Source organism: Podarcis liolepis (genome assembly GCF_965112155.1).
Source record: "Podarcis liolepis genome assembly, chromosome: 4".
NCBI classification, from domain to species: Eukaryota; Metazoa; Chordata; class Lepidosauria; order Squamata; family Lacertidae; genus Podarcis; species Podarcis liolepis.
The window spans coordinates 100,114,567-100,130,101 of NC_139558.1; the positions used below are offsets into that span (position 1 = coordinate 100,114,567).

At 44.3% G+C, this 15,535-nt stretch overlaps 1 protein-coding gene across 1 annotated transcript in view; it reads left to right on the forward strand.

Moving 5' to 3' along the window:
* The first annotated feature begins 1,012 nt into the window (after positions 1-1,012).
* PGM2L1 (phosphoglucomutase 2 like 1) overlaps positions 1,013-15,535 on the forward strand; it is a 44,461-nt gene continuing 29,938 nt past the window's right edge. Inside the window, exons 1-2 of the mRNA XM_083499647.1 lie at positions 1,013-1,834; positions 14,508-14,675. Of these exons, the coding sequence (XP_083355773.1) occupies positions 1,724-1,834; positions 14,508-14,675 (279 nt within the window). The 5' untranslated portion in view covers positions 1,013-1,723. The remainder of the gene's footprint in view (positions 1,835-14,507; positions 14,676-15,535) is intronic.

The window sequence follows — 15,535 nt, forward strand, 5'->3', positions numbered from 1 at the left end:
GGAAATCAGCCCTGAGTGCTCACTGGAAGGACAGATCGTGAAGCTGAGGCTCCATTACTTTGGCCATGTCATGAGAAGAGAAGACTCCCTGGAAAAGACCCTGATGTTGGGAAAGATGGAGGGCACAAGGAGAAGGGGATGGCAGAGGACGAGATGGCTGGACAGTGTTCTTGAAGCTACCAGCATGAGTTTGACCAAACTGCGGGAGGCAGTGGAAGACAGGAGTGCCTGGCGTGCTCTGGTCCAGGGGGTCACGAAGAGTCGGACACGACTAAATGACTAAACAACAACAAAACAAGCTATAGCTTAGGGCCCCTCTCTTGAGGGGTCAAAAAAATGTAAAGGGAAAAAGCAACTGGATGTACATTTCCAAAATATAAGGTAACAAACAAATAAAATAAAACCTACATACAGCAACAGTGTTTTGTGTTGTGTAGGCTCCTGTGATGTAAGTCATGGGCCCCGCCTGCTAGCCTGCTCCCTAAAATATCCCTGGTTTGCTCCTTTCTATATATAGGGTGCCTACATTCTGCATGGGCTGGTTGCAAGGCAACATGTGCAAATGGCTTTAGATACCTATGAGGTCCATAAATTACCATATAGCCTATATTCAGCACAAAAAGCAGCAACAATTTGTTGTTGACAAAGGACAGCTGGACATAGAAAGGGCCCCATTACCTTCAGGAGCTTAGGGCCTCATCAAACCTAAATCCAGTCCTGCTTCCAGCTCTACAATTCCACGTTTCTCAAGGGAACCTGTCGGGGGCGACAACGCCCCCAATTGGGAGACAGCAAAAAGAGCGACAAAACTACACGCCCCATCAGCCCTCGGGACAATCCCTTAGGGAAAGCTGCGCGCGCAACCCAAGCCTGCCGCAGCGCGTTACTCAGCCTGAGGGGCGGGGCTTGGGGGGTTCCCGCCCCCTCCTCCTTATTATTATTAAGGCCCGGCCGTTGGGCGTGTGCGGGCGGCGGTTGAGCGCGGGGGCGGGGCCTGCCGGCTCCTTGGGCGGGGCCTAGCGGGGGCGGGGCTTAGCGCGTCTTTTCTCTTATTTACGGCGGGCGCCCGGTGGTCGAGGCCGGCTCGGTGCGCGCGCCTTGGAAGTTCGCGAGCGCGCTCGGTTGCGCGCGCAGCTCCTCTGAGGGGAAACTTGAAGGGGGCGGGGAGCACCTTCTCCGTGAGGGAAAAGTGAGGGGAAGGTCTCCCGCCCTGTGAGGGAAGGGGCTTCTTTTTGCCTGAAAAGGGGGGGGGGCGTGAGGGGGAGGGGTGCCTTTTTTCGACAAGAAAAAAACCCCCACCCCAAATATTTGCCGCCTCCTCGCTCCCGGCGAATTCTCTCTGTGCGTGAGAGGAGGGGCTTCCCCCACCCCCAAACCGACTGAGGGCTTATGGGGGGAGATTGACAGGCCCCTCCTCCCTTCCACGCCCCCCCCGACCAATTTTGGACCAGCCCTTCCCCCCCGCCGGGTGGGGGCAGTGAGCGCCTCCATGCCCTTGGCTGGGCTGCTGGGCGGTCTCCGTGCCAGCGGCAGCCCCGCCCACCCGGCCGGCCAGCAGGTGGGGTGGGGGCGTGGGAGGGGGCGGGGGTGAGCCTTTGCACACGCATACACACACACACACACGCGTGTGCCTGCGAGATCGGCGCCGTTTGCACGCTCGCCCCTTGCTGCATCGCCCGAAGTGTTGCTCCTGCTGGCGCCCACCGGGACCCCTGGGGAGGCGATGGGGGACCACCGAGAGGCCGGCGACGTCAACTCGAACCTGCTCATCACCTTCAGCACGGGGGACCTGCAGCTGGACAAGGCCATCTGGCAGTGGCTGACCTGGGACAAGGTGGGTCGGACTCTTCTTCCCAATAGCCCCCCACGAAGCCTCCAGGATTTGTTAAGTAGCTGCCAGAGAGAGAGAGAGAGATAGGGCGATACTATACATTTCGCTCCTCGTGCAGTTAAAGGGCTTTGCCAACGCCAGAAATAGGAGTTTGCTGCGCTGGGCACTGCTGGAAAATCGTGCGCACGTTAACGCGCTTGAGAGGCTTGCTGGGGGGTGGGAAGTCTTCGGGGAAACTCACATCTCCCTCCTTTGCAGCGTAGGTGAATTTTCGGCGCTGGCAAGAAATACACCGTTATCGATTGCCTTTAATTGTGAATGTGCGATCGAGATCGGTGTGCGTGTTTTCCCTTGCCACTGCCATTTCTCCCCTCAAGAACGAAGCCCTGCTGCATAACGTTTCGTGCATCTAAAGACTGTAGTCTACAAAAGCTTGCGCCATAATAGATTTGTTAAGTCTTTTAAGTTGCCAAAGACTCTCTGCAAACATCTAACATGGCTACTCATATTTATATTGCGAGGGATTCCTTAGTGTCCAGCAAACCTTTGCATTCATGTTCCCTTAAAATAGGGCTCCTGGTCCATGTAATTAGGCATAAGACCATAGTTTAAAATTGGGGTGAAGCCCCTCTCTGAGTAGGAGGCTCATGTGGCTCTGGAGGAAAGAAATTAATGCATCCCCTCACTTCAAAAGAGATGCTTCTCCCTTATTTCAGCACCATGTACTGCTATCCTTAAGCAGTAGTGCTTAATAAACAGTGATGCAATGTAGAGCAGTGACTCATCTATGTTGTAGACAAAGGAAAGTGTTTCTGAGAGCTGGATGTTTTGCACTTTCCTGCTTTGAAATTTCTGTTTTCAGTAGAGGGCAGCTCTGCTATTTTGATTTCATTTTGTTTTTGCAAAGCTGTGCAATTCTAAGACCAAGCTTAAACAACTTTCTTGGCTGGGCTGTTCTGCCGTAAGTGCCCCATAAGTTCCTTTGACACTATCATTCTTGGAAATGTATGACATTGCAGAATACAAATTAATTTGCAAGTCACAATTTGTGTGTTACTGTCTTAAGACACTTCCCTTTTCTCTTTCTCTCTCTCTTCTTCTTTTTTTTTAATAAAAAAACTAGGCAGTGCTGCAAACTGTGGCTTTGTTTTGTTGCTTGTTTTGTTTTGCACTGTTCTGCTTCCTCCGGGAAGCTATTTCAGTCTGCCATCAAATTTGCTTTTGTACTTGGTTATCAGTAGCGTGTAGGTCTTTTGGCCAGTTATAGCTGATCTGGTTCCCTGATGTCTTACTCTTCCTCCTCCTGCTTGCTTGATGATGTCATACAGAGTCTGATTAGCATTGTGCAGAGGGAACCTTGTGAAGTGGTCTAGGGGGTGAGAGCTGTCTGAAAGGCAACAATCAGTAATTTGGAAATAGACAGGTTGTTGTTTTTTGAATTCTCAGTCATTAGGAAGGTTCTCTGTAAAATAGCTTTTACATTTAGCACAAAAATAAAACTGAAATATTGGAAAAGAACATGACATCTTGCAGGTGGACTCCGGATGTATTTTTTCAAGGGGAAGGAGGACATTTTGGTGTCTGCATTTTTCAAATAAACTCGGGAGACCAACAGTTTCTACATTAATGCAAAAGGGTGATCTTGCCTTACTGCAGATGGGACTGATGTGCATTATCACACTCTAAAATTTAGTGTATAATATGTAAAAGAAGCTTAACGTGTTTTACTGCTTCCAGGTGCTCCATAGTTAGATCCTTAGATGACTATGGTTGTCTATGGGAATTCTAGGCATTTAAAAATGTGCTTCTCCAAACCTTGCATCTCTTTGATGTTTCAACATTTTATTCCATGCTCTTCAACAGCTTTACATAATTCCACATATTTCAGTTTTTCCACTCTTGTCACTTCCAGCAGTTAACCTGGGCTTGTGATGTAGATGGCAGCCTATATGGGTCATTGCTTCATTTTGAGCTTAATTGTTCCTTTGTTAAGACAAAATCTTACAAAGAGGCAGGTGGCACCTGAGCCCCTGTATGTGACGTCAAAATTGTACCCAAGTACCGCAGCTCTTTTTTTTCCTTTTTGGTAACAATGGCCATACATCAATATTTCATTATCTGTGCAGCTTGCTGATGCTGCAGATTGGCTTGGGGCCTATTTTTAGGAACTGTTGCCTCTGAGGTTGGATGGAGCAAGCAATTAATAATGCATGCCACCAATTGTATAAGTGAGGAAAGTTAGTAAAAAAATAAGCATCCTGCATTTGAAATGTGAAGGATACAGCGGGGGAGGGGGGGAGGCTGTAGTTCAGTGATGGAGGAGATGTTTTGCTTACCGAAAATTCCAGGTTGAATCCCTAAAATTTCCAGATTAAAAAAGGGTCAGGTAGCAGGTGATGTGAAATAGCCCTGCCTGCGATGCTGGAAGTCAGAGTAGCTGTTCTGGGCTAGGTGAGTGAATCAACCCAGGATAAGGCAGCTTCCTGTGCTCCTAAATGTACTTACCTGTGCCTTGAAATTACCTTGAGTTACAGGAGATCAGCACATGGCTAGATTCACATCCAATTTAAATTGAAGTACTTTTGCTTAATTGGATCAAGCGGAATAAAGGTGTAACTTTAAAGGTGTAATCATGGTGACCCACATAAGCTCTGTGACATTTCTTATTCAGGCATGAGGTGTAGACTTGGAGCATTACATGATAATTGATATCACATTTGGAGAAATGTCAAAATACTTTTTTGCAACCTATGTCGTCTTATTCTAGAAACAGATGAGCTTGTAGAAATAAAACAAGTTGTGTGTGCACCTGTTTCTCTCTCTGTGAATGTATGTGAAAGCTAGGCCATGAAATTGGGACTTCTTAGGTAAGATTTAAGTTTTGTTTTAGCAGAAGTGCATGCATAATTCTGGCAATTCACTGCTGCTTTGTTATCTTTGGTTTACTGAAAAACTGTTAAATAAAACCAATAATTCAGAAGATGATAATGGTTTTATGACGCTGACAGTAGAATATAAATTTTAACAACGACAACAATAATATATGGAGCATTCTTGTCTCCTTTTTCTTTGGGATTTGACTTCTAGAAATTAGAATCAAGCTCTGTCCAGTATTTGGAAACCTAGAACTATGGTGGGCAGAGTTTATTTACAGGAGTTGTACCACAGATAGCTGACTTGAGTTGCCCAGATGCTTGGAGCCAGCCTAGAATCTCTGGTTTCCAGGGCCGAACTAAAAGTCACATTATTTATGTTTTTAGCCCTTGAGTGTTTGGGGTTTTAAATATATAAATACAAGTGTCCCCATCCAGACCACCACAGGGAAGGGAAACTTCAACTTTTTTTTGCTCCTGCCATGGTTTCAATAGGAATCAAGCTGTCTGGACCTGCCATCTACAGTGGAAAGAGAGACTGTTCATGCCCCACATGCGCTTACTAAACCATCACCAAATTAGCCTCTAAAGGATTAAAAGATGCTGATAAAATAGGGTCTATTTGGGGCCTTGGTACAGTACTTGATGTGTAGCTGGATGCTTGTCTGCAAGACATCCACTCCCAATATTGGAAGAAGGGAATACTGTAACTGTTTCCCCCGTAACATAGTTCCTATTGAGCACAGTGGGACTCAGTTGTGGGTGAACATGCACAGACTTACACAAAACTAATATTTTTTACTTTCACCTTAAAGCGGCTATAACAGATTGATTTAGCTGAATAAGAGCTTATAGTGTTTTGGTATCTGGGCCTGTCTTCCAGTGAAATAAATATTGCTTTCTTTTAAGAGTGGGGAATAAGAAAAACATGGTTTGAAGACTTGACGATGTTAGAACTTTAAAATGAATTGACAACTAAAAGAGAGGAAATAATATATTAACTAGTAAGACTAAAACTGCAATTATATGCACACTTTTCAGGGAATAAACTCCATTGATTACAGTGGGATGTATCATTTATCTAGCAGATTGATTGTATATGATATTTTATGGTGTCATAAGCAAAAAGCATGCATAATAAATGTGCATAGTTGATAAGGCTGTAGCGTCTTGGAATTAGACCTGCCATGGATAAATTATTTTACAGGATTACATATCTGACAGTCACCCTCAGAGTCATTCCACTGAAATTGATTTATGTGGGTCTCCTGTGAGAATGACCCAATTGGATACCACATACAATGTATTCATATTATTATTTGGATAACTTGAAGCGACTTTTTACCTCCCATACAAGGCCTGGTTCTTAATGGAAACTTGTAAGGAATGAAGTTCATGCGTGTATTTATTTTGGCACATCAGATAACAGGCTGTAGATTGCTTCTATGCAAGCTCTCTGAAGCCTCGCTCAAGTGATCCTGGATTTCATCTTTGGCATGTTGATTTCTGCGCCAGGGTCTGATCCAGGTGAGCAAGCCACTAAAATGTAGACGTAATGCAACTGAATTCACTTCACCTCAGGCAGCTGCATTTTGAAGAGCTTAATCGCTGCCACAATTCACTGGGAATGTCAGGGGAATTATGAAGTAGGAATGTATGGCAGGGAACCTTTTATTGCCAGAATTTTGGTAAATTATTGTGTATTGTGAACCACTGTGGGCACAGTTTCTTGTGGAAAGCGGCATATAATTAAACTGAAGCTTAATGTACTGCGTCCATGAAGACAGTAAAACTGCTGCTTCCTTGTAACTTCATGCTGGCCTAGTATTTTGTCATATTTAATGAGCCATAGTTAGGAGGAGGTGAATATAATTTACAGTACATCAAATTCTTAGGCCTATAGGTTTATGGATAGTTGGGCAAGGATGTCTGCGCTGATAAGTCACGAACACTCTGTAAAGGGGATTAGTCCTATAGGGGACTGGCTATGAATTTAGATAAGGCAAATATAAATCTATATACAGTGGTACCTCGGGTTAAGAACTTAATTCGTTCTGGAGGTCCGTTCTTAACCTGAAACTGTTCTTAACCTGAGGTACCACTTTAGCTAATGGGGCCTCCCGCTGCCGCCGCTCGATTTCTGTTCTCATCCTGAAGCAAAGTTCTTAACCCGAGGTACTATTTCTGGGTTAACGGAGTCTGTAACCTGAAGCATCTGTAACCTGAGGTACCACTGTCAAGGTTTTAGGAAACAACAATATGAATCACATCAGGATTGTCTACAGTGTAAGAGCTTAATCCCTTGTTTTTAGCCCTGTTTTACAGCAGGGCTCTCTTTGCTTGGCTCCTATCTCAGGCTTTTGATTCTGCACCCACTATGGAAACTTTTCAAATTGTGGAAAAACACAGATCTGCCTCATCTTTATCAGCTCGTTCTTCTCAGTGGAACATAGGAACATAGGAAGCAGCCCTATACAATATTCAGTCAGACGGGCCGTCCGTCTAGTTCCACGTTGTCTACTCTGATTGACAGTGGCTTTTTGGGGTTTCTGGCAGGCAGGCATCTCTCCCAACCTTACCTGAAGATACCAGGGATTGAACCTGGGACCTTCTGCAGGCAAAACAGAAATGCTCTACTACTGAGCTACTGCCCTTTCTCATGCTTGGAATTTTGCACAAATGAGATCACTTCTCAGTTTTAAAAATATACAAAAAATGTACTCTTGTGAAGCTGACCATTTGAGATATGTGCGTAACTGCAGCTTGTTCTCTGGTGTTATAAAGAAGATACTTAAATGTGTCTCAGATTACACTAAACGACTTTCTTCATTTGGTTTGTATTGTGAATGTCCGATTTCTGTTGAAGATGGCGGTGTGTAGAGCAAAGAGTTATGCTGGAGCTTGGTGAATCAGTATTGTGCATGCTCAGGTGCTGTGTTGCTGTGAAAATAACAGCCTAGGGATGTAAGATCTAATCTGGCTTGCTCAGTAAAACTTCCAGCATAGCGTGCAGGGTGCAGAAGGACTGGTTAGAGAATAGGGATGCAATTTTACAGTGTGAAAAACTCTACACCATTTTAACTGGCGGTGTGGGTTTTCCAGAAAAAAATATGTTATGGTAATTTTGCATAGGAACCCTTTCACTGGAAAAAAATTCTAATACTCTTGTTTATTTTACTTGTATTTAGTGAACAGTGCTAAAAACCTTGAACCTGCCAAGCTTTCCTAATAGTGTCTTTGCATTTGGCATCCATTCATGGTTAAAGCTGAACTTATTAATGGAAAATTTTCTGCAGAAAAAATAAGCACTGGAAAACTCCACATCTTGGAAAATCTTCCGCCCACATCACTACATCTTTCAAAGATATACCCATTCAATTGAATTAGGCTTACTTTCATATCTTTCAGGTCTTTTTAAGATTAACGTGTGCTAATTTTATTTTGGGTATGCATGCTGATTTAGAAAGTATGGCTATACCTAAATAAAATGTTATGGACAAGATGATAATGGGAGTGGGATGGGGCTTATTGTTTTTTGAAAATTTTATTATGATGTATTTTGTGTTCTCATTTTGTATTATAATGTTGTGAACCATCCTGTGATTTTTGGATAAAGGGTGGTATACATATTTAATTCATCATCATCATCACCATCACATATACCGTATTTTTCGCTCTATAACACGCACCCGACCATAACACGCACATAGTTTTGAGAGGAGGAAAACAAGAAAAAAAAAATATTCTAAACGAAACGGTGGATGTATGATTTTTGTGGTTCATGCTGCGGCCACAGACATGTGATCTGACGGTGAGTTTGGGGTAGCCCAGTGCAAAAATCCTGAAGATCCATGTGGATCCATGCTTTGTAACCATGTTTTTGCACCATTGTGGCCCCAGGCAACAGTGGGTGCGTGATTTCTTTGGTGCAGGCTGTAACCATGGATCCTCTGCTCACGACTGCAGCAGATCCCCCTGTCATCTGTAGGCATTCGCTCCATAACACGCACAGACATTTCCCCTTACTTTCTAGGAGGAAAAAAGTGAGTGTTATGGTGCAAAAAATACGGTATTTTGTTTGGCTGTTTCAGGTCAAAACCTGAATTGCCTTGATCTTAAGTAATCCAACCTGTTGCTGGATGGTGGAAGAGGCCAGAGAGCATATCTGCACCATTTGTCTTGCTCTGAAAAGCAGCATCATGACTCCCTAGAAGGGAGGATCAGTCCCAGCCCGTTTATTGGTTCTTCAGCCTTCTGTCCTTTTGTCCTTGCATTGGTTCCAGGGCTTACTGACTATAGTAGGTCCTCCAGGTGGGGCAGCCCTTTGAAACATTCTGCATATTTCAGCTGGTGCAGAATGCTTCAGCCTGCCTCCTGGGTGTGGGGAGATGGGATCATATTCAGCCACACACAGTGGCAGGCAGCTGTTCTGCTTGTAGTTGTTCGCCAGGTTCAGTTGCCACCCTGGGCTCCTTTGGGACGAAGGGCAGGATATAAACTTAGAATGCTATTCAGCTAGGTTTTACTCAGATCCATTGAAATTAATGGGCCTAACTTAGTCGTGTCCATTTAACTGAGTCTACTCTGGTTAACTTCTGCCAACCTAGCAGTTCGAAAGCACGTCAAAGTGCAAGTAGATAAATAGGTACCGCTCCGGCGGGAAGGTAAACAGCGTTTCCGTGCACTGCTCTGGTTCGCCAGAAACAGCTTAGTCATGCTGGCCACATGACCCGGAAGCTGTATGCCGGTTCCCTCGGCCAATAAAGCGAGATGAGCGCCGCAACCCCAGAGTTGGTCACGACTGGACCTAATGATCAGGGGTCCCTATACCTTTACCTTTACTCTGATTAAAGCTTTGCTGAATACCTTGCTTAATAAATTTAAAAATAGTAGGAGAGGTGGTGTTGGTCTTTAATTTTCTTTTCATTCTGGTGCTCGCCTCCTCCTCTTTTCTTTCCAGAGGAGAGATGACAGTAAATCATCAAGTTGGTTCTTGGAAAAGCAGAAGAAACCTGTTCCTTTGGCTTTCGAAAGCTTGCGCTGGTGCTGTTCCTTTGCACGCCTAGAGGATATTGCATTGTGTGTGTGCCTCTTTTACCGTTTTATATTTGTCAGAGTTTAATTGTTGTAGTCTTGTGTCTGACAAATCAGGTGAGCTATGAAGGGTTGTATCAAACAACCTTGTTCAGTTGACAGGTTTCTGTCATCGGAATGGGGAAGGAAATAATTTTCAGCCATTCCCCTCCTCCCCTTCCTAAAATTGTCTGGAGGGTTCCAGAATGCGGGGGGGGGGGGGGAAGAGAGCAGCAGCGAGAGGGAGAATTGCTGAAAATTTCTCCCCTCCCTGGAAGGCAAAATCGTTGGATGCAACCCAAATAGATAAAATAAAAAGCATGCTTATAATTTGTACCTGGGGAAAAAAGCAAGTAGTTTCTAGCTGCTAGTGAGCACTATGGGAAAGTGTGTGTAGTATGTTGTCTTTTTCTTCTCCTAAGCTGGTGGGGTGGGGTGTTTGAAGAGTTTGCTAGAGTTCCACTGTCTGATATGGTAGCCGTAGGAAGAAAGTGACCACTCTACACATTTTCAAGAGCCTTTCATTACCCAGCCTTCCCTCTCCTTGCCATGACCTGTCATTACAGAGTCGCAAGTTGAGATGCAAAGAGTGGGTGGGGCAGGGGAGAATAGTTAAAATGCAGCAATAAGACAGCTCTGAATTTAATGGAATATTGTGCTTGAAGAGCAAGCTTTTTATATTGCAATAAATAAATAAAATAATATATTTATGAAAAGCAATAAATAAATATTTTTTTAAAATGCACTCTTTTTGCAGAAAGACAACTTTGTGACATCAGTTGCAAATGGGTTTTGCGCCCACTTAAAATTTTCTGTTTCTTCAACAAAAAAGTAGTGGACAAATTTTGACTAAGCAAGCTTCAAATCGTCCTTGGCTAAACTCTTTACTAACCCTGCCAGCAGATCCAGTCAGGGTCTGAAAAACAGTGCTAGTACAAGGAGTTATACTGAGTGACTGTTACAGCTCACCTCTCAATGCGCAGCCATGCATGAGTCTGGCCCTTCATCTCCCTGCAAATGAAAATGCAAAATGGCATTTATCAATAAATGCTTACCTTCCATTGAGTGTTATTTAGAGATATAAATCTACAGGGTGGGATTCACCTATCAAATCCCATCAGCAAAAACCCTGTGCAAGGACATAAGCTTGTGCAATGGTGCTGTCCCTGCCCCCCTCCCCCCATGTGCCCCCAAAACAGCAGGAGGGGGTTGGGAGAACCCCCAGAACAGTGCGTGGGGGCTGGTGGAGAGGGGGGTCATTCTGTCTGGCAAGCTGCAATGCCTGCACAAACAACATTCGTCATAACATGAATTCCGCTCACAGTTTCTACCTCCGTTTCATTTTATTTCTCATTCTATGATATTTAATTTATTTTTCCTATCCTCCTGTTTTACAAATAGAGTTCAGAGCAAAAATTAGACCTGGTGTTGTTTGAAGAAGAGATAGTTGGGGACGCAAGATTCTGCTTTTCCAGGCCACAGTGGTGAAAGGAGCATTAATTCCTAGAAAATAGTAGAGTTCAACCAAGGTTAATTTCCCACAGTCCATGAATCATCCCTCTGCTTTGTTCATTATTTGCAGTCGCTCACACCTTACCCTTTCGGCACGATTCAATTCCCCACCCCATTCGTGCAGAAAGAAGTATAATAATAGTGGCACTACGTCTCTGCCTAACCAATTCCGAGGCCCTCTAATTGGTGGGGAGAGCAGCTGGCGCTGGGCCTAAGCAACATCCTGGTCCATTTTCAGCAGCTCCTGCCCCTTTTGTCTTGCTGATGGAGTGGAGTGGGATGAAGCTACAGCACTGGAGAACAGCCACCCTGCAGCAGATGCGCGAAGCAGGAGCTGCTCAGGAGTGGGCAGTCGGGGAGTGTGGTAGCAGGAATGGCTTTGCTGCTGCCCGATATTCATTGCCATGGAGCCAGCTGCATTTGTTATTGATTGATTGATTCTAAAAATAATAAAATTCCAGTCCCTGCATGATGCAGCTGTAGAATGGCAGAATGCCTGCAACCCTGATCAGAGCCAAGTCATTGGCTTGAAGCCCTGCAAAAGCTGGCCGCCAGGTGCCAGTGGCATAGAGCATCTGTCGATAAATGAATGGAAACTGATAGAAATAGTTTTGAATCGGGAACTTTGGTTATAATGCTGGCAGTAGTGGGTGAGGACTAAAGCAGTGGGTGCTCCACCACCCACCAAACGCTCAAGTGTTCCAGAATATGGGTGTGTAATCTGGATGTTGGTAATAATAATAATAATAATAATAATTTATTTATACCCCGCCCATCTGGCTGGGTTTCCCCAGCCACTCTGGGCGACTTCCAACAAAACACTAAAATATAATAACCTATTAAACATTAAAAGCTTCCCTAAACAGGGCTGCCTTTAGATGTCTTCTAAAGGTTTGGTAGTTATTTTTCTCTTTGACATCTGGTGGGAGGGTGTTCCACAGGGCGGGCGCCACTACCGAGAAGGCCCTCTGCCTGGTTCCCTGTAACTTGGCTTCTTGCAGCGAGGGAACCGCCAGAAGGCCCTCAGCGCTGGACCTCAGTGTCCGGGCAGAACGAGACGCTCCTTCACGTATACTGGACTGAGGCCGTTTAGGGCTTTAAAGGTCAGCACCAACACTTTGAACACTTTGATTCTTCGTATAGATTTTTTATTTTTTTGCATTCTATTAAACTCTTTAACTAGTGGCAGGTTGTTATTACAGTGTGTATTTTTGTCTTTATATTGTAAACCGCCTTGATATCTTCAGATGAAGAATAATTAAAAAACAGACACGAAGAACCGTTTGTTGATATTCATTTCCACGGTGCTGCATACTTGCTTTGGTTTCAACAGGAAATGAAACTTTTTTTAAAGTTTCCCTCTGTGACTCTCAGGACTTTCTTCTGTTGAACTGCTTGCAATGCTAGATCTGGAGACTGAATAACATTAAAACTGCACCATGGGTGTTTTCCTCATTCTGGAATAAATATTATTCTGGCTTCACAAGCTGATTGGTGCCTTGCAGTTGCTGGACCTAGAAGCTGGCTGACCTCTTTGTGGTAAATGTCACCGTTGCTCACTCACCCTTGAGACTTCAGATTCCATTGCCTTTTTTAAACCCCTGCTGAGGAGTCCTGTTTACCCTGCTCACCGTGGAGAATGGCTTCAGAGACATGCATATTGTTGAGCAACTCTATGTTATCAAAAGTAGTTTGGTTTTATTATGTAGTACAAATTGCACTTAAGATCATTCCGTGCTGTCAGCCAGCCAGCTCCAAGTTCTGGCTGAAGCATGAAAGCAATAACTAGCAAAGGTTGCTGTGATTACATATCCACTTCAGAGAGTCTGGCAGAACAAATCTTTGCATATGTGCAAGGCTCCCACAAATCACCTTGGAATTTTCCCCTAATCTCAGAACAGGTTTTGTCTTGTTCTTAGCATTTAGTGAATATGACTGGAATGAGTTGCTGGTGCTTCATACGTGTGCCCTGGGGACACCTGAATGGGAAATAGACATTAAGAAGGTGGGGGAACGGGAATCAGTTAAATGAAGAATTATTATTATTATTATTATTATTATTATTATTATTATTATTATATCACACATTTTCTCCAAAGAGCTCAAGTTGGCATACACACTTTCGCTCCTCTTCTTTTTATTTCACAACAACCCTGTAAGGTGGGTTAGGCTGTAGGGCAGTAACTGGCTGAAAGTCACCCAATGGGCTTCATTCTCAAGTGGAGATTGAATCCTGGTCTCCCAGGTCTGAGTCTACTCCAGCACTCTAATCACTACTCTACACTGGCTCTTCCTCTAGTTTTTCTTCTTCTTCTCAGGTAAACTTGAATATATTTTTATGGTGCATAACACACCTACACACTATAGCTGACATACTAACCTGTCGCAACACACAGCTTGGAAAGCTCTGAACTAGATCGTCATCCTGCACATAACACAGGCTAGGATGGCAATCTTCTCAGTGGCGTCTGGAGATGCCAGGCAGTTGGACCATGTAGTAAGTGTTGGGGGCGGGTTGCTACAGATACTATCGCTGCTGCTTATTGTATTTTATTTGATTCTCTGTTTTTAATGATATTTTATTGACAAGTGGCTGTTTTGTTGCCTTGTGTTCCATACTGACTAACTGGGCAGCGTACCTACTTATGCTACATGTTCTCTGGCTTGAAAATGTTTCTTGGCACAATTTACATAAGTCTATCTGCTTTGTTTTGTTTTGAAGGGATTAGATCCTGCATGATCTGTTAATGCCCTTGACCCCTTATATCCTAGTGTTCGGACTTTGCAGTCAGCCATGAGGTTTATTAAGATGCTATCTACTGACATCAGCTTGGTTTGGGGTACTTGGGCCACATTTACTCACTTCCCTAGAGGGGTAAAGACATAATCAGATGAAGAACAGCCAGGGTTGATTCACCAAACCTCCCTGTCCACAGCAGCAGAGATTATGCACATACACACACACCCCGGGCTCATGTTGCTGTATAACCATGTCAGGCTGTGTCAAGGCAGCAGGGCACGTGCTCTGTACTTGGCCTGGCTTTGGTGTGCTACTGCAGATTTTGACGTAACAATTGTGGCTTTTGTGTGCTGAAAGGGCTGTGAGACTTAGTCCTCGGATACAACCCAAACACACATGATTTCATGCAGCATAAATGCTGTCCAGTTCTGAGTTTTGTGTTTGTAAAACATAACCCTATTGTGCGTTTCATTTGCAGAATCCGAAAACGAAAGAGCAAATTGAAAACTTGCTACGAAATGGGAAGAATAAGGAGCTGCGGGACCGTCTATGCCATCGGCTTACCTTTGGAACTGCCGGGCTCCGCTCTGCCATGGGGGCCGGCTTTTGCTACATCAATGATCTTACTGTGATCCAGTCAACACAGGTGAGTTCCAGGCAACAGTGTGCAGGCAGGAAATCTATGTGCTACTGCCTGTCCCTCTTCTACTCCGAGTAACTTGCAACATTATTTTACAAATACAAACATTTCACTTTCCAGTCCTGAGCCTTTCTGGTGTGTAGTAGTTGCCCCATAGAGTGTGGACGCCGTGGAGTCAATTAGTAGAGGAAATGAAAAAATATTGTTATTTATAAAGTGTCACCTGTGTGCACAAGAGGACAGATCCCTGCCCCGAGGAGCTTGCAATCAAATACAGCACAATGGAAACAACGGTGCGGGGAGTGGAGGCATGTGGAGCCCCATGTACAGCTGTTTCAGTGGCACTGGCACATGCTAAGGTATAGTTGCAGAATGAGTTAAAGTAGGGCAAGGAAATAGCAGGTTATAATGAAACCTTCATGGTAGAGGTGGGCCATGAGGGATAGCAAGGAAGAGAGATGGCATCATATTGGTGTTCTGGGAAGGAGTTTGAGCAAACAGGGTAGCAAGGGAGAAAGGGCAGAGTCTTTGGAGGGAGCAGACCTCTGGACAGTGGATGGTGAACAAAAGCTTTTTCTAATTGAGTCTGCACAGGGAATTCAGGGGAACAAATTTGCCTGTCTGTTTAGAGCAGTTAGCTAAGGCCAGTCTCTAGCTCTCAACTTAATCTACCTCACAGGGTTATTGTGCAGTTAAAAAGACCAGGTGGAGCAGTCAGCGCCTCCCTGAACTGCCGCCTTATGGTTTTAAAACATTTTTATTCATTACATTTTTAAAAATCTTCAGTGTCTGTGGTCTGCCAGAATAGCAAGGGTTTTTAAAAAGTGTTTTGAAGATGTGGAAGCACCAAGGCAGTATATTCAGAG